At 38.1% G+C, this 25,665-nt stretch overlaps 1 protein-coding gene and 1 long non-coding RNA gene across 2 annotated transcripts; both read left to right on the forward strand.

The window, feature by feature from the left end:
- The first annotated feature begins 477 nt into the window (after positions 1-477).
- LOC145134360 (Leucine-rich repeat (LRR) family protein) lies at positions 478-3,413 on the forward strand. Its single transcript, XM_079069215.1, has one exon. It carries the CDS (start codon positions 783-785, stop codon positions 3,090-3,092), a length of 2,310 nt encoding a protein of 769 aa, XP_078925341.1. The 5' UTR covers positions 478-782; the 3' UTR covers positions 3,093-3,413.
- A 13,525-nt stretch (positions 3,414-16,938) lies between these two features.
- On the forward strand, positions 16,939-25,205 carry LOC145133817 (uncharacterized). The gene is made up of 3 exons (XR_013718774.1): positions 16,939-17,476; positions 17,590-17,678; positions 25,128-25,205. It is a non-coding gene; the product is annotated as an uncharacterized LOC145133817 (long non-coding RNA).
- The last annotated feature ends 460 nt before the right edge of the window (positions 25,206-25,665 follow it).

Genomic DNA, 25,665 nt, shown 5'->3' on the forward strand with positions numbered 1-25,665 from the left:
ACAATACTTGTCATATATATTACTATAAAATGAAACATTATAAAAAGACAAACTAATTTTAATTGGTCTTGAAAAAGATTGAACAAGTCTTAAAACTTATTTTAATTATAATTTCTTATAAAACAAGTCTTTTTCTTATTAAATCACGACAAAAGAAAAACATAAATTTAACCAATAAACATCCAAAACGGCTTTTAAAATATGTTACTGTAACATATATTGATGGGTACAATTATTATTTATTCACTTTACAACAAATGAACAAACTCATAAATACAATACAATGGTCAAAAATATAATAAATGTAACAGATGGGAAGAAAACTAAAAAATTAAATATGGTATTTATACGGAAAGGACGGAGTAATTTAAAACCCCATTTAATTACTCCGCTACCGGACACCTCCGTCCTCCGCCGGCCTCCGGCCATCGCATTATTTAATCCCTTTTCAATCAATATAAATTCACATTCTTTGTTTAGAAGGAGACTCTCATTTTCTATACAGAAAGAAAGAGAGAGAGAATCGGTGGGTGTTGAGCTGTGATTTAGCTGTCTTCATTCCCCACCCTCCGTTCACACCTTCTCCGAATCCCCTAGAAAAACCTCCATTTTCTCTCTCATAATTCAAAACCCTCATTCATCTCCTTCTTCTTCTACTTCTTCTTCTTCTTCAATCGATAATCTTCACCCACATTTCGAGTTTCTTATAATCGATTGTTGCGTTTAGAGCGCAGGTTTGTTTACAACGATTTAGTTAAGCCTCAGATGTCTAAGGTGTTGATATGAAGAAGACTTCGATTATTGTTTATATTGTGCTGTTTGCATTTTTGTCTGGTTTTGGGTTTTGTTTTTCCGGTGATGGTTCCGGTGTCGGCGGCGGGTTAAGTTCTGGAAAGCTGACTGACGGTGAGGTGATTTACATACGTCAACGGCAGCTTTTGTCCTACCTGGATGAGTTCGGCGACAGAGGCGAGAATGTGAGCGTGGATCCGACGCTTGTGTTTGAAAACCCTAGGCTGAGAAATGCTTACATTGCTTTACAAGCATGGAAGCAGGCGATACTCTCAGATCCACAAAATCTCACTTTGAATTGGGTGGGTTCTAGTGTGTGCGACTACACGGGAGTGTTCTGTGCACCCGCACTGGATAACAGTTCGGAGAGAACCGTTGCCGGAATCGACCTTAACCACGGCGATATCGCCGGGTATTTGCCGGAGGAGCTTGGGTTGCTCAAGGATCTTGCATTGTTTCATATTAATTCGAATCGGTTCTGTGGAACTGTTCCGAAGAAGTTTCGTCAGTTGAAGTTACTCTTCGAATTGGATCTCAGCAACAACAGGTTCGCCGGAAAATTCCCTTACGTTGTTCTTAAATTACCGGCATTAAAGTTTTTGGATCTCCGGTTTAATGAGTTTGAAGGTAGTGTTCCTAAAGAATTGTTCGATAAAGACTTGGATGCTATATTTATTAATCACAACCGGTTTGTGTTTGAATTGCCGGATAATTTTGGCAATTCGCCGGTGTCTGTGATTGTTTTAGCGAACAATAGGTTTCATGGTTGTCTTCCGGCGAGCATCGGGAACATGTCGGATACTTTGAATGAGATTATCATGATGCACAATGGATTGAGGTCTTGTGTGCCGGAAGAAATTGGGTTGTTGAAGGAGGTGACGGTGTTTGATGTGAGCTTTAATCAGTTAATGGGGCCGTTGCCGGAGAGGCTTTCTGGTTTGGTGAGCGTGGAGCAGTTGAATGTGGCAAATAATTTCCTTACTGGAAGTATACCGAAGAGTATTTGTAGTCTTCCGAGGTTGGAGAATTTCACTTATTCTGATAATTTCTTCACCGGTGAGCCGCCGGAGTGTTTGAGGGTGGAGGAGTTTGATGATCAGAGGAATTGTTTGCCGGCGAGGCCGGCTCAAAGGTCTAAAAAGCAGTGTGATATGTTCGCGTCTAAGAAGATTCATTGTAGTGCATTTAGGTGTACGCCATTTGTTCCGGCGCTTCCACCGCCGCCTCCACCATCACCTCCACCCCCAGTTTACTCCCCTCCACCTCCACCATCACCTCCGCCCCCAGTATACTCTCCTCCGCCGCCAGTTTACTCTCCTCCTCCACCGCCACCCTCACCTCCGCCCCCTGTTTACTCTCCTCCACCACCGCCACCATCACCTCCACCGCCATCACCCCCTCCCCCACCTCCACCAGTTTACTCACCTCCTCCACCGCCACCGTCACCTCCGCCACCATCACCCCCTCCACCACCTCCACCAGTTTATTCTCCTCCCCCACCGCCACCTTCACCACCACCACCATCACCTCCTCCTCCACCACCACCAATTTACTCTCCTCCGCCACCTCCACCATCACCTCCGCCACCGGTTTACTCTCCTCCGCCACCTCCACCATCACCCCCACCGCCAGTTTACTCTCCTCCCCCACCTCCACCGTCACCACCGGCACCAGTTTACTGTCCTCCACCACCTCCAACCTATTGTGTACGATCACCACCACCTCCTCCACCTCCAACTGCATCCCCGCCTCCGCCTCCCTTGTTTTCCCCACCACCACCTGTTCCATATTACTACAGCTCACCTCCTCCGCCTCATTCACCGCCCCCATATATCTATAGCTCACCGCCTCCACCACACTCTCCACCACCACCTCCACCTCACTCACCGCCTCCACCACCCCCATCTTATATCTACTCATCACCACCACCACCACCACCTGTAGCCCATTCTCCACCTCCCCCAGTCCATTCTCCGCCTCCCCCAGTCCATTCTCCACCACCACCACCACCATCACCACCTCCTCCACCTCCTTGTATAGAACTCCCTCCACCTCCCTGTATAGAACCACCACCACCACCATCCCCAACCCCATCACCTCCACCCCCACCACCACATAAATCACCACCACCACCAGCACCTGTTTACAGTTCTCCACCACCCCCAGTCCACCACCCATCCCCACCTCCACCACCGATTATATACAACAGCCCACCACCTCCAGCTCCTGCATACGAGGGGCCATTACCTCCGGTTATTGGCGTTTCTTACGCCTCTCCTCCACCACCACCCTTCTATTGATTCTTTGATGTATTCTGAAAACTCAAAACACCAACAACAACAATAATACACAACCATTTGCATCATCTATTCCTCGAGCTTTTCCGAATTGATGACAGAAAACAGATAGAGAGAGAGAGCTGAAAAAAATAAAACAAATTTTATTTTAGGTTGCAGAAGCAGATCAAAGCATATCATTTCATATCCTCATCCTCATGTATAGAGAAACATCCATTGGCATTCTTTCTCCTTCTGATTCTGCCTGTGGGTTTCTAATTTTATTATTTTATTTAAATTTCATACTTTTTCTTTTTTATAAATGAAGAACATTTTTATTATCCATTTTCTCTTGTGTTTGTTTGTTTGTATAGCAAATTCTACTTCTAGTATGTATGTTGACGTTTTGTGCCCTTGACTTCCTTCTTAACCAAAATTAATTGGTATGTTTGTTTGTTTGTTTGTGGATCGTGTCTTCATGCATAAACGAAATTTATGAAGATGAGACACATCTTTTTTTACTTTCATTTGTGCTAACGTAGCTATTTTTGTATAAAACATATTAGAGTTAGCAAATTATACAAAACATATTAGAGTTAGCAAATCTGGCGGCCGTTTCGTGTTTTTGCCTGAATTACTTTTTTCTTTTTTAACCTGAACAAGACATGACGATGTGTTTATGTTTGTTAATACGAATACGACTCAATAAAAACATGACAAAAAAATAATAATAACCATTTGCATAATGTTATACGTATGTTTTTTGTGAAATCGATAATTTAAACACGACAAAAAATAACATAAAACAACATAAAATACTACTAAATATACACAACTTTTGAACATGAACACGGTGTTTCCTTTTATTATCATGTTATTAGCTTGACGGATTTTGAACATGAACACAAATTTGAAATTTGTTTATATTTCAATTTCATTTCATGTCTTGTATTTTTATCGTGTCATGACGACTTTTGCCACCGTTGAACTTATACATTCCTCACACACATACTTTTTTTATGCATATTTTTTCAAAGGGTCCTTTCGATTATAATGATTTCTTAAAGTAACAAATTTTGTTTTCCTTGTACACACTTAATCACTAAAGATTTTTTTATACAACCTTTTACAATTGAACTATTTATGTTGTTCAAAAAACATAATATTACTTGATTATTAGACCATCTCCGATCTATATCATTTTCACATTTTGATAGTATTTCATTTCAACCGATATCATTTTTTATATACTAATTTTTTACATCAAAAAGTATATTTTCTAATATATATTTTTTCTTCAAACTTATTAGTGGATTCAAATTGATAAAAGTACTTAGACTATTAGGTATGGGCCCGTTGAGGTGGTGTTATAACACCTTATAACATGAAGTGGAGGGGGGGGGGTGTCCATGGTGGCATGGTGTTATAACACCGTACAGAGGAGAAAGATAAAGAAAGATAACTTCTACAGCCAATCAATGCTATCGTTTCAATATGTGGTAACGCCAACACCCTTTAACATAACATGAGGATGAGGCGGTGTTCATTGTGTTATAACACCGTTATGACATGCTACATAAGATCTCAACACCTTTTAACGGGCCCATACCCAATACTCTTAAAGTTTGGATATACTAACGCAAAAGTCTCTCTCTCTCTTTTATTATTATTATTATTATTATTATTATTATTATTTTTTGCAATTAAGACCAAAAAATCGGTAAACACTTGCAAAATAACTATTGTTCTCGGTTAATATCGGTTTTCAAGGCTAGAATTATAAATAAACAATCATATATAACTTTTTCCTTAATATGGTTAAAGTTTAAGGATTTAAAAAAAAATCTTTTTATATATACTAAAATTAATTTGAATAAAACCCATATTTATTAATTAAAGCACATAAAGATACCATATTTTTATTTATTAAAAAACACAATAATGATAATTTATATATCTTTTTTTTTTGTGATTTCTTCAATAAATATCATAACTATATATCATTTTTAGCATGTGTTTTTATAAGTATTATAACACTTATAACGTTTTTTTGCAACTATTTAACCGTGTTGACATTTAGGTTGTGTTGTAGAACAACTTGATTCAATTTGGTCACTTCTAAAAAATAGAAACTCGCTCTATTACCATTCTTTACACATAAGTCACTTCTTTTTTACACCCAACATATGAATATTGAACAATGAAAGTAGCAGGTGACCTAGAAACACACTCCATACGATAAATCAATATAGTCCTTTTAATTTATATATGATAATTACGGTTATTAAGATGTCATCTTTATCCTATACTATCTTTGTCCTATATTTATTGTTCATTTTTTACTTTTGAAGTTTTTTTTTCTTCAATTTTGACCTTAAATATTTTTGTTTTGATATATAATACTTGATGCAAAAAATATATGAATGGATTGAGTTTTATATGTTTTTTCATTGTTATAATTTTCATCAAGTAATATATAACAGAATAAGGTCAAAGTTGAAAAATAAAGACTTCAAAAGTCAAAACTTGACAATAAATATGGTACGGACGGAGTATAATTTAAGAGGACTTTGTTGATTTGTCGTACGGATCACGTCTTTAGGCCACATGCTACCTTTATTGTTGAACTTTCACCTCTTGGGTGTAAAAAATGCAACTTAGGTGTAAAGAATCGAAATGGGGGGAGTTTACACATTTTTAGAAGAGACAAAATTAAATTCAAATTGTTCTACAATAGTTATAAAAACACATGCTAATTACAATTCATAGAACTTTTGTTGATTTGTCATAAGGAGCATATTTTCTAGGCCACATAGTGTGTATAATTGAACTCTACTAGGGAATAATAGCCTTCGGTAAGCCTTTATTTTTTGAGGTTCAGTTCATTTGTGAGAGGTTCTTCGGTAGATTGTAGTTTTATGGTAAAATTTTACACCCAAGGCTAGTGGGTGTGGTGTCACACTTGTTACGGTCCACGTAGGCGCCACGTCATTTTTGCCACACTTTAGCCAAAACTTGTCATTTGTATGACGTGGGTTGCCACACTTGCCATGTTAAATATATATATTTAATTAATTTAGAAAATAAATATTGCAAACATATTATTTTTTTAAAAAACTTAAATTCCATTAGAAACATAAAAATTCAAGAAAAAAAAACATAGAAATTAAAAAAAAAACATAGAAATTAAAAACATCACAAGACCACTAGAAATTCAGAAACATCACACTAGAAATTCAAACACACAACCCACTAGAACTTAGAAGACAAAGACTTCATATTTGACGTCATTTGGGGCTCTGCCTCACAATTTGTCAGAACTCAACAGGCTTGAAATCTTTTCCAGTTTTAACACGGTAAGGTTCAAGAGCATTCCCTAGCAAAGTATTTTCGTTTTCACCATTTCCGGCTTCATGCATCATACTACGAAACACAATGGTAAACCGAGTTGCGAGTGGATGTGCGTTTCTCCATTTAGCATAGAGTAGATATTTTCTTCGAGGTTGAAGGGTTTGACGACTGTATATGTCGGCGAATCTACTCCAAAAAGTAGTCGCAGGGTTGTCATTGTGGTGTGGATCTTCTGCTACATCAATCCATGAACGAGCGAGTAAGTCGACCAAATAATAGCCATTTTTAATGATGAGGTGTAGAAAAGGATGAAAAAAAATAAGAAAGTTAAGAGAATAGAATTAAAGAGATTTGAATGGGATGAAGAATGAATAAGGATGAGAGTATTTATAGTTGAAGATTGAGGGTTTAAAATTTGAAATAAAAAAAAAACGGTTATATTTTTTAAATTGGGTATTTTTTTGGAAAGAAGGTAATTTTTGAAAAAGGGGTTTGAGTAATAAATGGGTAAAAAAAAAATACTATCTCTCTCATCGGTGAACCATCGCCGAGTTGCCGAGCCGAGCTCGGCATGCCTCGGCCTCGGCCCGGTGTTCGCCGAGGTCACCGAGTGCATTCCCGAGTCCACACCGAGCAGCCTAAAAGAATAATATAACACCAAATTTGATGTAATATTATCAAGGTTCTAAAAAACTAGCCATGGTGCGCCATGGTTCCGAGGCTTGTACCTACCGCAAAGTTTTAACAAAATGCCCATTAACTAATATATGTGTATAAAAATGAATAATAGTTGAAAATAGATATAAAAATATTAAGTATATATAAAATTGTCGCCTTAAAGTCATGCCTTACAAACGACGTGACTCGCCAAGGCTTGGAAAAACTTGAGGCTTGACATTGCCGTTAAGTCACGCCTTGAATATTATGCTAAAATGACGTAGAAATAAAATAAGCTTGAAGATGATTGTACACCTTTTTAATATAAAAAATAAATTTTTGCGAATCCACAAAAAATTTGGTGAAAGCTCAATCTTGAGAGTAGGGATGTTATTCGGGTTGGAACCGGACCGAACCGACCCAAACTCGAATAACCCGAAAACCGAATAAGGGTAATTGCATGAACCGAAAACCGGATCAAATAACCAATATAGGTTCGGTTCGATTCGGGTATTAATCGGTTCGGTTTGGTTATTACCCGAATAACGCAAATAACATGCACAAGATGATTAAGGACCTAATATAACCGAAAAGAACTGATTAAACCGTATTAGGATTCTATAACCTGAATAACCCCAAAAAAACCTAATATAGTTTTTCATGACTAGACAATATATTAATTCGTGAATCCTTAGAGACAAAGAAGGAATGATCGATTTGTGAATATAAAGAGGAAGGATCGACACTCAATTTCTGAATAAGAATGCTTGAGTAGGAAGTCGACTTCGGTAATACGATTGAGTAGGAAGTCGACTTGGGAATATGAAGCAATAGGGGTTGTTTCCTTGTATTGAATGTACGACTCGATCACAGAAGGAGGGACATGGAAAAACAAGATCGAATCGATTGAATGTAGGTCATTCGGTGTACCAAGAAAAATACGATTAAAAAAATGACTTTTCAATTTCGGGTCGAGTATTTAGAACCAAATAAACCCTTATTTGGGTAACCCGAACCGAATAACCTGAGAACCGAATAAATCTAATATAGATACCCTAGAACCGAATCGAATTGCTTATTCGAGCCTAATTCGGTTCGGGATTCGGTTTGGTTTGGGTATCCGGACCAAATTCTCATACGTACTTGAGAGTTCATAAAAGTTAAATGTTTAACTTAAAATAAGTAAAGCTTTGTAGAATGTAACGTAATGAGATTTGAAACGTTGTTATAATTTGAATAAAAGCGAATTTCAACCATTTTATTTTTAAGATATATGATTTTTAAGGATTATTGGTGCGGAATGTGTCGAAATATAATATAACGTCGTCAATAGGTTCCTAATCTTGAACCGATGATTTATATTATTATTATTATTATTATGTAATTTGATTAAATGAATAACAAAATTAATCTCATTGGTATCATTATGTCATCATCTCAAAATTACATGCCCTTGAAAGTTGAGAAAGTTTATTTGATTCTCATTTCATTTTCTTAGGAGAATGTAATCTTATACTATGCTTATATGAATTTTGTAAAGTTCGAATTTGATAGTGATTTCATCTTAAGAAAAGAATCGGATGTTGCTTTCAAAGGATGATTTTTGTAATATTAGAACAATTAAATCTTATTATACAACAAATGTATTCTAATTTTGAATCATAGTACTTTTAACGTTTTTAAGGTATTTTTTTTAAATGCTAAAATTTATTTAAAAACCTAACAAGATGCTATAAATTTCAAAATATCAAAATTTATATAATAATCTTTCATTCAACCAGTTCAATCTAAACTTATATGCAATAAAATTTATTTAAAAACCTCTAACAAGATGCTATAACATTTCAAAATATCAAAATTCATATAGTAATCTTTCATCCAACCAATTCAATCTAACTTATATGCAATCTACTAGAGATCCGAGTAAATAATTGAGAGACAATACTATGATTGCTATCAAATAAACTCTTTTCCGACTTAGGGCATGTTTGGTTGGCAGAAAATGAATGAAATTCAAGGGGAAATGATTCTAATTTCTTTGAATTCATGCGTTTGGTTGGACTTAGAGGGAAAGAGATTCCTAAATGAAATAAACTTTCCACCATATTAAGGAAAGTGAATTCCTTTCAAAGTTGGATGGAAAATATTCATTCTCATCAAGGAAAGTGATGAATTACAAAAATATCTTTGTTATTTATCAGAAAACCAACACCCACCACTACTACTATCGATCACCAACCGCCACCACCACCACTACCACCACCTACCACCACCACCACCGCCACCACCATTGCTACCGCTACCACCACCACCATCACCCACCACCACCACCACCCACCTCCGCCACCACCACTACTGCCGCCAATACGTCCATTACCACCGTAACCACCACCACTACCATCACCCACCACTACCGCCACTACTACCACCACCACCACCACTACCACCGCCATCACCACCACCGTCGCCACCACCACCACTGCCATCACCCTACACCATTACCACTGTCGTCACCACCACCACTATCGCTACCGCCACCGCAGATGCCACCACCACCCACCGCCGCCAACACTACCACCACCGCTGTCGCTGCCACCACTACCACCAATAACACCGCCGCCACCACCACTATCACAACCACTACCATCACCCATCACAACTACCACCGCCGCCACCACCACCATCACCACCGTCGCCACAACCACCACTACCGTCACTGCCGCCACAACCACCACAACCATTATCGTCGCCACCAATACTACTATCACCCGCCACCACCACCGTCGTCGCCACCACAACCACCACTACCGTCAGCACCACAACCACTACCATCACCTAACACCACTACTACCGTCGTGTGACATCCCCATTTTTACGCCCAGAAAAAACCGATTTGTTTATGCTTATTTTAAAAAAATAAGAGTATCCTTTTTGAAAAATAGTATTGCAGAATTTGTTCCCATAAAACGTGATAATGATATTATCAAAGAATTTCCGAAGAAATGAATTTTATTTATATTAAAACATTGGGATGTCATCGTCAATACAGAAACATAAGCATAACGAAATACTACAAGCCTTACAATATTTAAACTAGTGGCCTAATACTCCTTGAATCTCTCAGCAGAATGTATCTTTCATATAGCCACCTGTGATACAATAAACTGAGTGGGTCAGGTTGGGAAACCTGGTGAGTACATAGGGATTTCAATCCCACAATGTGATAATAATGTATAACTCAAACCTACAAATCCAACTATTATCATTAACACATACATATCATATCTCTAAAACAATTTATCCCATCCCGTCAATTCCCACGTATAGATCCTATACAACGATCTTACAAGATCTAGCCTAAAGGATCAATATGAACAACAAACTGACGATGTTGCTTCGGAAATTCCCTGGCAGCAAACGAGGATCAATAAATACATCAAATGAGGGGAATGGAACAAGTTTCACCACGAACCTCCGTTCGTAAAAAAACAAGACAATTAAGTCAGGGATGGTTATCTAGATAACTATGCCTAGCAGTGGTCTGACACCGTGAGGTATTTTACCCCCATACTTACTCTATCCGGCAATACAACATCAGACATACCTGGTAGTGGTCTATTACTGACACACTATGTTAGGCAGTCTACGAAGTTCCCTTAATTACTTCGTGAAAGGAAACGTTGCCACATGAAGCTCGTCCGATCACTTCATAAAAGAAACGATGACTCCAAAGCTCTTCAAAATAAAAAAAGTATGGGGAAATATTAATAAAGTACTCCCGTACGCTCCCGTACCCCGACACATAATAGTGTAAAAAAGAAGGACTTTGTACATGATAGTACTTTTGGCACATTATAGTACCCTGATATGAGTAGGACTCGTACCCTAGTACATAATAATACGCCGACACAAGCAGCACCTAAGATACAGAGCTTTGAAAAAGACTTGGTACTTATAAAGTACTTTTGTACGTAGGACATACTCCATCGATCATCAATCTCCTCGAACAGAGTTTCTACTCTCTATTCCGATCACACACGTACCCTTAATATGATACTACCCAATATCCAAACTTAATTGAACTAAGCATCTCTTTTAAGTCTTATTTCATCACTAAGCAAGCCTACAATGCTTATAATCAACTTTCAATACTAACTCTGTTTCGACAACACTATCCTAATTTAGTGTAATATTTTATATAGATTATTAAGTATTAACATACATTCATCTTCTCATTTATAATACTTCTATTATTATTATCATGTAAATACATCTCAACACATATAAAACCATGTCTGGTTCACATAGCGTATATCATCAAATATACATATAACACATATATCCTGATAATAAGCATATAACTCACATATAAACTTTCAACATATATTTAATACCTTTATTAATACTTGTATTAAAATCATGTTCATGAAAGGGACAATGCACTCACTTGTTAAAGTGATGACTCGAAATTCGGACAGCGCTTCGCTTCTAACGATCGTCTTTTCCTTCGACGAAACCTAGCATTATTATCACTAGATTTTAATCTAATATCTTTTAACGAAATTGTGGGTCTATATGAGTGTTATAGGCTTAGTATAACCTAGGTATGAGTCTTGGAAAGGGTTACAAAGTGTGTAGCATCACAAAATCGGACCAAACACACCAAAGAAGGTGTGTGCGGCCGCACACCCGCGTGTGCGGCCAGCCAGCCGCACACCCCCTCCAGCCTCACACTCGACCCTATATATTGAACACTTAGCCAACCTTACACCCCTTTTTCCCTCTCTCTCAAAGATGGAACTTTCTCTCTCTAGAAACTTCATCCAAGAACACTCTAAGGGCCTAAAAAACGTGAAGTACTCCAACATTCAGCTTGTTATATTGGTAAGACACCTGAATCTAAGCCTAAAACTCATAGTGTTCTTCGTGTTCTTCATCCTTTGAAGGTGTACAGCCGCACACCTTCATAAGGTGGCCGCACACACCTTAAAGCTCTCCAAAGTGAAGAGTTTGGCCTTCATTCACTAGTAGGACTTGGTATTAGCACAAGAACACCTAAAAATCGACATTTCGGGCACAAATGAGGAGTGTACGGCCGCACACTCCTGTGTACGGCCGCACACTCCAGTGTGCAACCGCACACACAGCCTGGCCGCACACCCTGGCCGTACACCTGGCCGCACACTCATAAAAGTCCAGTTTGGTGGCCTTACACTCAAATCTAAAGCCCTACACTCATTTGGGGACTTCAATAGGTGTTTGTAACACTTAATTCGAAGTGTTTTCATGTACCTAAGGTGTGTCCATGTGTCTATTAGTGGTTAGATACCCTAAGTGTATTCATATATGTGTTATTACATGTTAAACTAGGATCCGGTTGTGCTCACGACTTCATTCGACACCCGGCGATCCTGTATCAATCTTTCTTTCGAGTTACTCACTTCAGGTGAGTTCATACCCCTTAATCAACCTTTTTAAATGATTTTAAATGATTTTATGGGGGGGGGGGAATACAAGTTGAACTATAAAGTTATTATATCAATCGCATGTGATGAATAACTGTATAACAAAAAGATTTCTGCATGTTAAACTGTTTTATCCAGCTAAAGGTTTCCAAATTTTGTTTTCAAATCTCTTTTAAATTACCAAGCTTTTATCAAAGTCTTTTAAACTTATATTCTTGATAGAATCATGTCTATAAAGATATAGTTATATAAGTAGGGTTTGAAGGACTTAGGACTGATAACCCGCTTTATTTCCTGTTCCTTGTTTGGTTGTGGACTCAGAGCATCCGGTTATTTGTCCGAGTGTCGTTGAAATCCTAGTTATATATTATGTATATCTGGTTAGATGTTAATAATCTTATTCCAGCTCAACACCTTTGGGTAGCAAAGGCATCTAGATAACCTCTCGAGTAAACTATAATAGGTATAGTTTAGAAACCAACCATGACTTTCATGAAGGAGAACTTAGTTATATCTATATTCTAAGAACTTGTACTTATAGTAACAAGAAAGGTATAAAGAAATCAAAACACGAGATACATCCTCATGATGCGGATTTCACCGTTGTCGAGTGGTAACCAGAGTCTCCTGGAGGGAGAGCGGGCATTGTGTGTATAGATCTATACGGGACAGACCATCCCACATCCTGACTGCTAGCTACAGTCCCGACCGACCAAGCCAAGGGGTGATAAATGTCATATTCATTTCGACGCCAGCAGGTCGTCGTGTTTACATCCGTCAATCAGTATGGTTACGAGTATCTTTACAATTACCTTATAATCCATGGCTTTAAGGTAATAAGTATTATCACGGTATTTTCTACATATGAAACCATCATAATATATTTTCCTAGTTATACACTAGGCCTCATATTAAACCTTTAAACTGACCTACTTAGGATTAAAGGTTAACTTAGACTCTCCGAGGCGTATTGTTCACTTAATACCGCATGTAGTCTGTATTTCATTCACTTAGACTCTCCGAGGCGTATTGCTCACTTAATACCGCCTGGAGTCTGTATTTCATTCACTTAGACTCTCCGAGGCGTATTGTTCACTTAATACCGTCTGGAGTCTGTATTTCATTCACTTAGACTCTCTGAGGCGTATTGTTCACTTAATACCGCCTGGAGTCTATACTTCATTCCTTTAGACTCTCCGAGGCGTATGGTTCATTCGATACCACCTGGAGTCTATGTTTTATTCACTTTTAGTCAGCAACGTTACTGCTGAGGTAAAATAGTATTTTCCCTATTACTTTTGCTTGTGATCTTCTCACATATTCCTTAAAGTATAAACTATATTTTGATAATAATAGTTACCTTTGGGGGAAATTACTCCTTAAACATAAAACAATCGGGTCTTGGTAGAGGACTACTTTTATTAGAAAATATAGGATTTTCTGGAAAGAATTCTAATACTCTGTAAACTTAAATCACCATTATCTAGTGAGATTATTTTGAAGAAAAACATGTATTTATATCAATGTCATTAAAATACTTATGAACTCACCAGCATTAAAATGCTGATACTCTCTTTCAAAATAACTTATATTCTCAGGTCGTCAGTAGACAGGTACACTCCGGAAGCTTTTGTGAAGACAGCCTTGTACCGAGCTGCATTTTATATTATTCTCTGTATTTACTTTTGATGTTATTGCTAAATGTAACCTATGTAAAATTATTACTATTAATGCAATGGTTGTTGTACTTTGATTACTATACTGCATATGTTGTGATACTTGACATGACGTCCTCCACCCCAGAACGTTTCCGCTGTTCCGGTTTTGGGGTGTGACAGATTGGTATTAGAGCATTGTTTATAGTGAGCTCAGTATATTAAATCATAAAAGATATACAACCTATAAATACAATGGGATAAAAACACTCTGACCAAGAATTATACCTTAAAATATAACAATATTTTACAAAAGTATAAGAACATCCAGAATATAAAAACTCGAACAAGTATCACAAGAACAATGATGAATAAAAGTCTTTGGATGTTGAGCATTACCGTCAAACCTGAGCAGTTATGTAGTCGTAAGCTGGAATAAATATAACCTGATCAACTATATTTATTCTAGATGCGACTAACATGTGCTTGGGGGTGATGGTGGTGTTGCAATGAATCTGAAACTTACCAAATAGGAATGCTAGAGCCAAACATAAAGTTTAAAAATACTATAGGAGTATTTTAGGATACTAAAAGACTCACAATAAACCCAAAAGCATGTTCAGAAGTTAAGAATCAAACATGTAATTAAAATACTATAGGGGTATTTTAGGAACCATAAATAACCTTGCGTGAAAACTAAAAGAGATCCTTATTGATAGACCTATGATTACAGAGTGTATACTCCCAAGGTTATGTATAGTGAGGATCTCATAGGCTAAGAATATGTGGTTTCGCTCTACTTCCTTTTCCTTGTTTGGATGTGGATATAGGGTAGTATCACATATTCGAGGGCCTATCAGATCTAAGTTATATATGATTTGTGTACACTATGTAATTGTAGCCGGACTCGATATGGATCACCCAATAAAATGTTTTAATAATCTTTTAAGATTCTTTAGACATTCCCATTCTCGCACAAACCCCTTTAGAAAAACCTTATCCACTTCAGTAATCGGCAGAGGAGTCGACAAAGACCCAGAAGAGGTTCATTGAGAAGATTTCCAAGTAAGAAATAAATGAACAGTAATGAGACTATTGAAATCGCCATGTGCCTATACCTTTTAGGGACATCGGTGGGAAATTCGCCTGAACTTCCGAGATTCCAGTCATCCATTATGAAGAGATGACACTGAGAGTCAGAATCAGAAGTAAGGCGGAGCAGAAATTCAATATGTCTACGAGGGCAGAGAACCCTATCTAGATACCCGCAGGAAACCAACGCTTGTTCCAGTCAGGAATAAGAGGTGGACAGAGGGAGCCAATGCATGGAGCCCGAGAAGTGTTTCTACCTCCTTAACGTCATGCTAATAACCCATAAATAATACAATTTAGTGAGCTAGTGATTACACTGCTCACACTATGTGTTAGGAAAATTCGTCTTTCCCGTCGCGATTAATATAAATAGATCGGATCACAAAACCTCGACTGAGAGTGTTTAGCCATAAGTTTTCATGAGCCTTTTTCTTCCGTGATATTCGTTCCGAAGCTCTTTCAAATCTTTTCAAAGCCGGAGAGTGTGCCTCTCCAATTTAAAGATAACTTAGAGGAACGACACCCGATTTATGGCTTTCCGATACACTTACTCCTACCCTGTTACCCGGACTGCATCATATGGATGTAGGTCGACGCTCAGATAACCATAAATCAAGGCGCGGGAAAAATTTATGCCTATCATAGTAAAGAAAGATACGTCTAGGGTTAACCATCGCTTCTCATCAGCTTGTGTTCCTTTTCGTGTAGGAAAAACCATGCCCCCAAGGAAACGTAACCAACCCGCTGGTAAGACACCGATTCTTCAAATCGATGAAGCTACGTTCCAAGCTGCAGTTTCCGCAGCCGTAGCAGCTGTCATGGCTCACCTGAACGCTAACAACGCTAATGTTAGCAGAAGCCCTATCGGGAATCCCGATCATAGCAATGGACAGCTGTAACAATTGGTAAAAACAGGAACGGTCGTACGATGCTATGTTTTGACTTTTAAGTATTATGAATATTTTATCAAAAATGGTTGAAGGAATTTAACCTGTTGTATTTAGATAAGTTCTTGTGAAATATAAAACAAGTAACTAATAATAATTTTCGTTACGACGTATAACTACGAACCATGACCGGTTTGTGAAAATTTGCATATAACGTAATTTGAACGCAACAAACTTAATTTCGGTATCAACATGTCTTCACTTGATGAATAAGTTAAGTTCTATGTAAAACTTGTGCTTAATAGTTGTGAAGAATCTAAATTTGACAAATATACGAACCAAAGTGACGAAACATTTTTAACGATATCGTTAACCGGTTAAATATCACGAAATTATACATTGTCAATAAATTTTATATTTAAATAAATAAAAATATAAAATGAATTATTATAAGGCATAATTAGAATGTATTTTAGTGTTTTTGAATAAAAAGAATAAAACATAAACATTTAAGTTCAAATACACAAAAACTGCATTGTTATTTTATACTAAGTATACATGTATGTATTTGTACATATGTATTATTATCTTTAACTAACTAGAAGACCTTCTAGAACTCCTAGTTAACTAACTAACTAGTATTTAGTTAGTTAACTAACCCTATCTCTAAGCAACCACTCAAGCAAGTGGCTAGGCAAGATAACATCACTTAAACTCACATCCACTCACAAGCTAGTCTAGGTTTTGTCCCCTTATCCTCTTCCACTTTTTCCTCCATCATAACCACGAAATTTACTCTTCATTTTACCCTCAATTCACCAGCCAATACTCCAGGGAAATACTCTCAACCTTCATCTCATTTTTAGCCACAAGAACTTCCTTCCAAAGCCATCAAAACCATGAACTAAAGGGTTGATGTCCCTTTTGTGTTTCAGCCACCATTTCATCCATCTACACCTCCCTTTTGCTTGATATTTTCACCACCAAATACCCCTGGAAGTTAGTTGTTATGCTACTCAATATTAGAGATTCAAAACAGTGAGTAAACTATCTTTTTTTCTTACCCTATTGCTGTGAAATTTTCGTGACAGCAACATAGCCAAAACAGTGGCTGTTTTGGAGCATCAAACAAACACTCAAAAGTTCTTCATCTTTCTGCCCATTTTCAAGATTTAAATTCCACCATATGTAGCTACTTTCAAACACTTAAAACCCCTGAGAAAGTTACCCTTTACCTCTCTAAAAGCTTGTGTTATTCCACCACCTTTTGGCAACATACTTTTGATCCAAGTTAAAGCTAGGTATATTCTTGATTTATACTCTTTCTTTTTATCATCAAACCCACTGATTTTAAATGATTTAAGATATGATAAAAGTCTAACATACATGTAAATATATGTCTTTATGTGTTAAGACATCCAAAAGAATACTTGAATCACAAACTTGAGTGGAACCGGAAACCGCACGAACCATTCTCAACCCGAATAACTCTACGCGACAAAAGTGAGTTTTCTACGGCCCCTCTTTTATGTTTTACAAGTTTTGGGGGAGAATACACACTAAATAAATTATAGTTGAAAGATTTAAAGGCTTTGCTAGCTAAAAATGCAAGTTATATCACTAAATATATATAAGCTTAAATTTCAGCTTTTCACAGAAAAGTTATGGTCTGTTCACGGACTGTTTTTCCCTCCTTAAACTCAATGGATTTCAAAACTATACAATATGGAAATATTTCAGGTTAATACCTTTCCAAGGAGTACTCGCACGCATTCATACGATTTTTCTACAATTTATAATGATTTTTATAAAACTGCCTATCATTTCAGAACATTTTCGGACCAGTCGGTAAAAATGAACATTTTCACTCTGGATAGGAACCACTTAAGTTCAGGGTAAAAATTATGGACAAAGTAGACTCATTTTTTCTGCTCTGAGAGTTTACAGATCCAGATTTCGACTTAAAATGATTTTTCTATAATTATTCTAAAAATGTGGACAGATTTGCCCTTTTAATTTATCTTGCTGTTTGGTTTTCAAATATATATATATACAAAGTGTTGTGGTAAATAAGAAGTACACCAATTATGATATTGTTTAGTTCACACATACTTTAATAGTTATAAAAGTGTAAATTATAACAAGTATTTCTAATATGATCATGTTGAAAACCTCATAAGATATGATGATTTGGACTACATCGATTTTGGTCACTCACAGCCGGGGTGCTGTATAAACTTTGTTATTCACTTACAGTCGGAGTACTGTATAAACATATATATGGTCACTTACAGTCGACGAACTGTTTAAACTCGTATAGGGACACATACGACCGTTGTCCCGATCGTATAAAGACACATACGACCGTTGTCCCGATAGAACTTTGGTAGCTTTACATTATTAAGCATTACAACCAAAAGTCTTCAAACTCAAACAATCAAGAATTATAACAAAGTCCTGGATACAAATATACTAATACACACTAGGATGAGGTAGTATAAATATTGTTTGTAGATTGTTAAACTGATTGTTAGTGTTTATTTATATAAATACTAAATATTTTATTTCACAAAAATATGTTAAACCGATTGGTAGTGTTTATTTACATAAATACTAAATATTTGATTTCACAAAAATATGTTAAACCGATTGGTAGTGTTTATTTACATAAATACTAAATATTTTGTTTCAAAAAAAATATGTTAATATTTACTTTTATCATAAGTATTTTTACATGGATAGTCGTATCGGATTTCAAGTATCGGGTCTCACACGAAGCATATCGGTAACATTGTTGACCATGTTTTGCACAACTTATTTTGTTAAACATTCCATGTTTTATAAAGATTTCTTTTTATAAAACTCACGGAGTCAAAACCTGTGGAACTCACCAACAATTTTTGTTGACGTATTTTAAAAATGTGTATTCTCATGTAACTAAGGAGCCGGAGGTAGGACATCGGTTCTAAGGAAACTATAGTTCCTTTCTTTTTTCTGAATAATCTTGAACTGTTTTTATTTACTGTTGTGTGTTTAAACTATGAATATGTAATTTCAATTCCAACACTTTAAGGTTTGTAATATATTGATTTAAATATGTTTAGTGTTCGATATACGTGGTTGACTGTGATCCAATTGTTATGACGTCGCAACCCCGACAATTTCCGCCGTCGGTCGGGGTGTGACAACAGCAGCAACCAGCACCGGTGTGTAAAGCCACCCAAGAACTCCAACCTAACCCACTGAAAAGGAAGTTTGAGAACGAGGAGGGAAGTACCTCGACTCAAGGACCTTCCGAAGGACAACGAGCTGAAGTGGTCAATGCCTCTGCCAACCCTTCTGCCTCGACACCAAGAAGAGCATACCTAGGAAAACTTCCCCGCTGCAGCAAGTGTGACTACCATCATTATGGAGTCTGTCGATAACTCCTTTGTGTTAGGTGCAACATGAAGGGGCATACCGCTCGCAACTGCAGAACTCCGGTTGAGTTTATTACATCAACCACCAATGTTGGGACCAGTCCAATATGCCACCTATGTGGTGAAATTGGGCACTTCAAGAGGGACTGCCCAACTGAAAGAAATGACAAGGGCACAGGAGGAGTTTAACCCTAATGCCTAGGGGAACATCAAGAACCCGGTAGAATTTTGGTACGTTTCTCAAACCTTAAGTAGCTAATCGAAAACTTAAAATAATCCATTCTAATTATAATTACTCCCTCGTTAAGGCGAAAGTCGCAGCACTGTTGTAACACTTAAAAACCCATCAGATAAAGCTGTGATGGCTTAGCATATGCATTAAGGCCATGTATAATTGGGATTGATAGACCACGAGTGAGTGATGCTGCCTTATTTCCTGTTCCTTGTTTGGTTGTGGATTTAGGGCGAGGTCGCTCAGTCAACAGTCCTTTTAATCTTAATTATACATGACTAGTGTATACTAGGCGGTTATAGAGAGGTCTCGTGAGAAATCCGTTCATGAAAAGTACATTATTCCAAAACACCAGGACCCCTAGAGTTCAGCGTCAATCATGACGGTCCAAGTATCCACGAGAGTGATACCCTGGACGAAACCCGGGACGCTAAGAACTTGTGTGCCCTATCCAGCACATGGTCCTATCGATCTTCATTCCATATCGTGTCGATGATTGTAAATTTCGACACTACCGTCCGCCATGGGTTGACTTAGTTCAACCATGCAAGAATTCCTAGTGCTGTGTAAAAAGAACTTTCACCGTATCCTGTGCATCGAATAAAGGTTCTTTCGAACCTAATAAGGAAAACCTAATGCGGACCGTCAGTCGTATCTCTCGTCCAACCTTCAAAAGTACCCAGGAGAGGGGTACCGCGTGCTGTTAACTAACGCCTCTAGACTTTAAGACCAGAAACGAAAGGCATTGCAGATATTCCGGAAAACAATAACCGCCCGAGGCCTACTCAGTAGATCCCCCAGAAAGACCATTTGCACCGCGCAATCGGGTTCGTGAATCAAGAGAAAGAACTCATGGGATCAACTTACTACTGCTGAGTATATGCATTAGAGTGGTATATAATTTAGATCAATGAAATTTAAGATGTGTGCTTCCTCCCTACTCCCTGTTCCTTGTTTGGTTGTGGGTTTGGGGTGGGGCCACACATCTGAACATCCCGTCAATCTCAATTATATACGACTTGCATACACGGAGTAATAGTGATTGAGCCGAGTATGAGGTCTACCACGAACCTTATAATAAGACCCTTCATCCTATCCCATAGAAAAGGAGCTAGAGTCAAGAGAACCACTGTGGGTTGAACTACTAAAATGACCACAAATTCGAAAGTTGTTGTCATCCCGGTTAAGCCAACATAGTAGTTAACACCCTCAGTTAGGAAAAGTAACTCAAGTCATAAGGGTCAAAAACATTGACTACAACCATCCATTCACGCCAAATCCCACAAATTAAGCATCTCAGTAGTGGGCCAAGAAACCTGAAAAGCTGTGACAGGTTAAACTCTGAGAAGAATGGATGAAGAAATTAGAGGTTCTGGGTAGCAGAATCCATTTCTATCAAGATTTAACCTAGATAGAGAAACTCAGTAACACCGGAAGAGTAGTGCAAGGGATACTCGCACTACTCAGGCACTTCGTCCATCCAGATACAGACGAGTAGTGCCAAGGACGCCATGCCTCCTCATGCGAGAAAAGTCACCATCGCCCCATAGACGATCGACCACATTCATTGAAGTTGATACTAGAATGCGAAGAACCACATGATAACCTTCGCGACCAAGAATACTTGAGTAAAGTAGACGGTAAGTTGTGTCAAGCTATATAACCCAGGTCGTAAAGAGATTGTGGACTCGACACCGGTCTGGGTGTTAGTCGGTGGGTTATACAAGAGTACGTGCTTCCTACAAACTGGAGGGAGCAGACACAATGGAGAATGGAGCATGTCTTAGAGATTTGTTAGACTACTAGGTGTTCCAAGGAATACTATCTCTAAAGAGATAGTAGATCCACCTCCCGAGATAGTCAATCACTTCAGAAAATCTCTAAGGGCGAAGCTAGCCCCGATCTGAGACTGCTATCCATGAAACAGCGAAGCAAATAAGAGAATGATTCTTTCCGAATAGGGATCATACTGTGAAAGAATCTATTAGACGATGAGAAAAATTGCAATTTTCTAAGCATCGTCTGGTAAAACCCTCTATCTCGCTGACTTTGAGAGTTTCTGTTAGAAACACCTCGAGAGTCAGAAGTGCAGGTCCATTTTGCACAGGGTCGAGATAGATGCCACGTAACCAATAGATGCTAGTATATAGCCAATACCTCCAATGATCCAGAAAATCTCTGAAAGCCAACCAATAGGAAATACGACTCCGAATACGACCTGAGACTCCTAGGAACCAATCATGAGGACCACACCTCCAGTAAGGGAAAACTTTTGGAACCTCAGAATGGTGATCACGCCAAGTGATGATCTCACCATGGAAGTACATTATGATTCGGGTACTGAAACGTTCCATATTCCAAAGAACTGAGGACCAGCAGAGATTCTTGATAGAATTGGTCCAGTATCCGTCAGGCCCAGACTGCTTTAGGGATTCCATAAATTCCACCCTAACCTGTCCACGTCTCAACGAATGAACCGGTAGTACCCGACAAAACTCTCACCATTTTCTCGATTTGATCCATGGAAACCAGGGCCACGTTCGTTAAGAGAATTAGGAGAAATCTAGCTCGGTAAAGGAAACTGATGAAACCTTATCCCGTGTAGCCTAGAGAACGGAGGAAAAGCCATACCTCGTAATAAATGTTCGTTAAGGACTCATTATAGATCTGATTCCCCAAGGGAATGGACGGATCAGATAGAACATGAAGTATCCGCATCTTTCGTGTCCATCCGTGAGTGTTCGTTAAGATTCTAATTTCGGGACGAAATTACCTCTAACGGGGGGGATGATGTGACAACCTGAAAATCATTGTCCTGTAAAGTCCAGCTATTCAACTCAGCCGAGTGTCAGCCTTCGTTTTGCTATCTTTTAACGAAATTGTGGGTCTATATGAGTGTTCTAGGCTTAGTATAACCTAGGTACGAGTCTTGGAAAAGGTTAGAAAGTGTGTAGCATCACAAAATCGAGCCAAAAACACCAAAGAAGGTGTGTGCGGCCGCACACTCGCGTGTACGGCCAGCCAGCCGCACACCCCCTCCAGCCTCACACTCGACCCTATATATTGAACACTTAGCCAACCTTACACCCCTTTTTCCCTCTCTCTCAAAGCTGGAACTTTCTCTCTCTAGAAACTTCATCCAAGAACACTCTAAGGGCCTCAAAAACGTGAAGTACTCCATCATTCAGGTTGTTATATTGGTAAGACACCTGAATCTAAGCCTGAAACTCATAGTGTTCTTCGTGTTCTTCATCCTTTGAAGGTGTACGGTCGCACACCCTCATAAGGTGGCCGCACACACCTTAAAGCTCTCCAAAGTGAAGAGTTTGGCCTTCATTCACTAGTAGGACTTGGTATTAGCACAAGAACACCTAAAAATCGACATTTCGGGCACAAATGAGGAGTGTACGGCCGTACACTCCTATGTACGGCCGCACACACCCTCTGTACGGCCGCACACTTCTGTGTGCAACCACACACACAACCTAGCCGCACACCCTGGCCGTACACCTGGCCGCACACTCATAAAAGTCGAGTTTGGTGGCCTTACACTCAAATCTAAAGCCCTACACTCATTTGGGGACTTCAATAGGTGTTTGTAACACTTAATTCTAAGTGTTTTCATGTCCCTAAGGTGTGTCCATGTGTCTATTAGTGGTTAGATACCCTAAGTGTATTCATATATGTGTTATTACATGTTAAACTAGGATCCGGTTGTGCTCACGACTTCATTCGACACCCGACGATCCTGTATCAATCTTTCTTTCGAGTTACTCACTTCAGGTGAGTTCATACCCCTTAATCAACCCTTTTAAAAGATTTTAAATGATTTTATGGGGGGGGGGGGAATACAAGTTGAACTATAAATTTATTATATCAATCGCATGTGATTAATAACTGTATAACAAAAAGATTTCTGCATGTTAAACTGTTTTATCCAGCTAAAGGTTTCCAAATTTTGTTTTCAAATCTCTTTTAAATTACCAAGCTTTTATCAAAGTCTTTTTAACTTATATTCTTGAGAGAATCATGTCCATAAAGATATAGTTATATAAGTAGGGTTTGAAGGACTTAGGACTGATAACCCGCTTTATTTCCTGTTCCTTGTTTGGTTGTGGACTCAGAGCATCCGGTTATTTGTCCGAGTGTCGTTGAAATCCTAGTTATATATTATGTATATCTGGTTAGATGTTAATACTCTTATTCCAGTTCAACACCTTTGGGTAGCAAAGGCATCTAGATAACCTCTTGAGTAAACTATAATAGGTATAGTTTAGAAACCAACCATGACTTTCATGAAGGAGAACTTAGTTATATCTATATTCTAAGAACTTGTACTGATAGTAACAAGAAAAGTATAAAGAAATCAAAATACGAGATACATCCTCATGATGCAGATTTCACCGTTGTCGAGTGGTAACCAGAGTCTCCTGGAGGGAGAGCGGGCATTGTGTGTATAGATCTATACGGGACAGACCATCCCACATCCTGACTGCTAGCTACAGTCCCGGCTGACCAAGCCAAGGGGTGACAAATGTCACATTCATTTTGACGCCAGCAGGTCGTCGTGTTTACATCCGTCAATCAGTATGGTTACGAGTATCTTTACGAGTATCCGTCAATCAGTATGGTTACGAGTATCTTTACAATTACCTTATAATCCATGGATTTACATCCGTCTACATATGAAACCATCATAATATATTTTCCTAGTTATACACTAGGCCTCATATTAAACCTTTAAACTGACCTACTTAGGATTAAAGGTTAACATAGACTCTCCGAGGCCTATTGTTCACTTAATACCGCCTGGAGTCTGTATTTCATTCACTTAGACTCTCCGAGGCGTATTGTTCACTTAATACCGCCTGGAGTCTATACTTCATTCCTTTAGACTCTCCGAGGCGTATGGTTCATTCGATACCACCTGGAGTCTATGTTTTATTCACTTTTAGTCAGCAACGTTACTGCTGAGGTAAAATAGTATTTTCCCTATTACTTTTGCTTGTGATCTTCTCACATATTCCTTAAAGCATAAACTATATTTTGATAATAATAGTTACCTTTGGGGGAAATTACTCCTTAAACATAAAACAATTGGGTCTTGGTAGAAGACTACTTTTATTAGAAAATATAGGATTTTCTGGAAAGAATTCTAATACTCTGTAAACTTAAATCACCATTATCTAGTGAGATTATTTTGAAGAATAACATGTATTTATATCAATGTCATTAAAATACTTATGAACTCACCAGCATTAAAATGCTGATACTCTCTTTCAAAATAACTTGTATTCTCAGGTCGTCAGTAGACAGGTACACTCCGGAAGCTTTTGTGAAGACAGCCTTGTACCGAGCTGTATTTTATATTATTCTCTGTATTTACTTTTGATGTTATTGCTAAATGTAACCTATGTAAAATTATTACTATTAATGCAATGGTTGTTGTACTTTGATTACTATACTGCATATGTTGTGATACTTGACATGACGTCCTCCACCCCAGAACGTTTCCACCGTTCCGGTTTTGGGGTGTGACAAAACGCCACCTATTTATAGGCTGACAGCTCTTGCGTACGCTGGGCGTACTTCTTGTTATGCTCGGCGTAACCTTGCCGAGTGTCACAATCTCGTGCAAAGCCGTGGGGAGGAAGGTGTGGCCCAGATCTTGCCACGTGTCACTCGTTGGTTAATCTCAAAAACTAATTATCTTCTAAAATCCGTAACTTTTGCATACGAGCTCCATTTTTGACGTTCTTTATATACACACGTAGGTATCGACGGGATCTACAACTTTCGTTTAAAGTCCGTTAAAAATTCATAAATTTGTCATCTGACG

The sequence above is a fragment of the Lactuca virosa genome, chromosome 8 (assembly GCF_052849685.1).
Source record: "Lactuca virosa cultivar CGN04683 chromosome 8, Lactuca_virosa_CGN04683_v6, whole genome shotgun sequence".
Taxonomy (NCBI): Eukaryota; Viridiplantae; Streptophyta; class Magnoliopsida; order Asterales; family Asteraceae; genus Lactuca; species Lactuca virosa.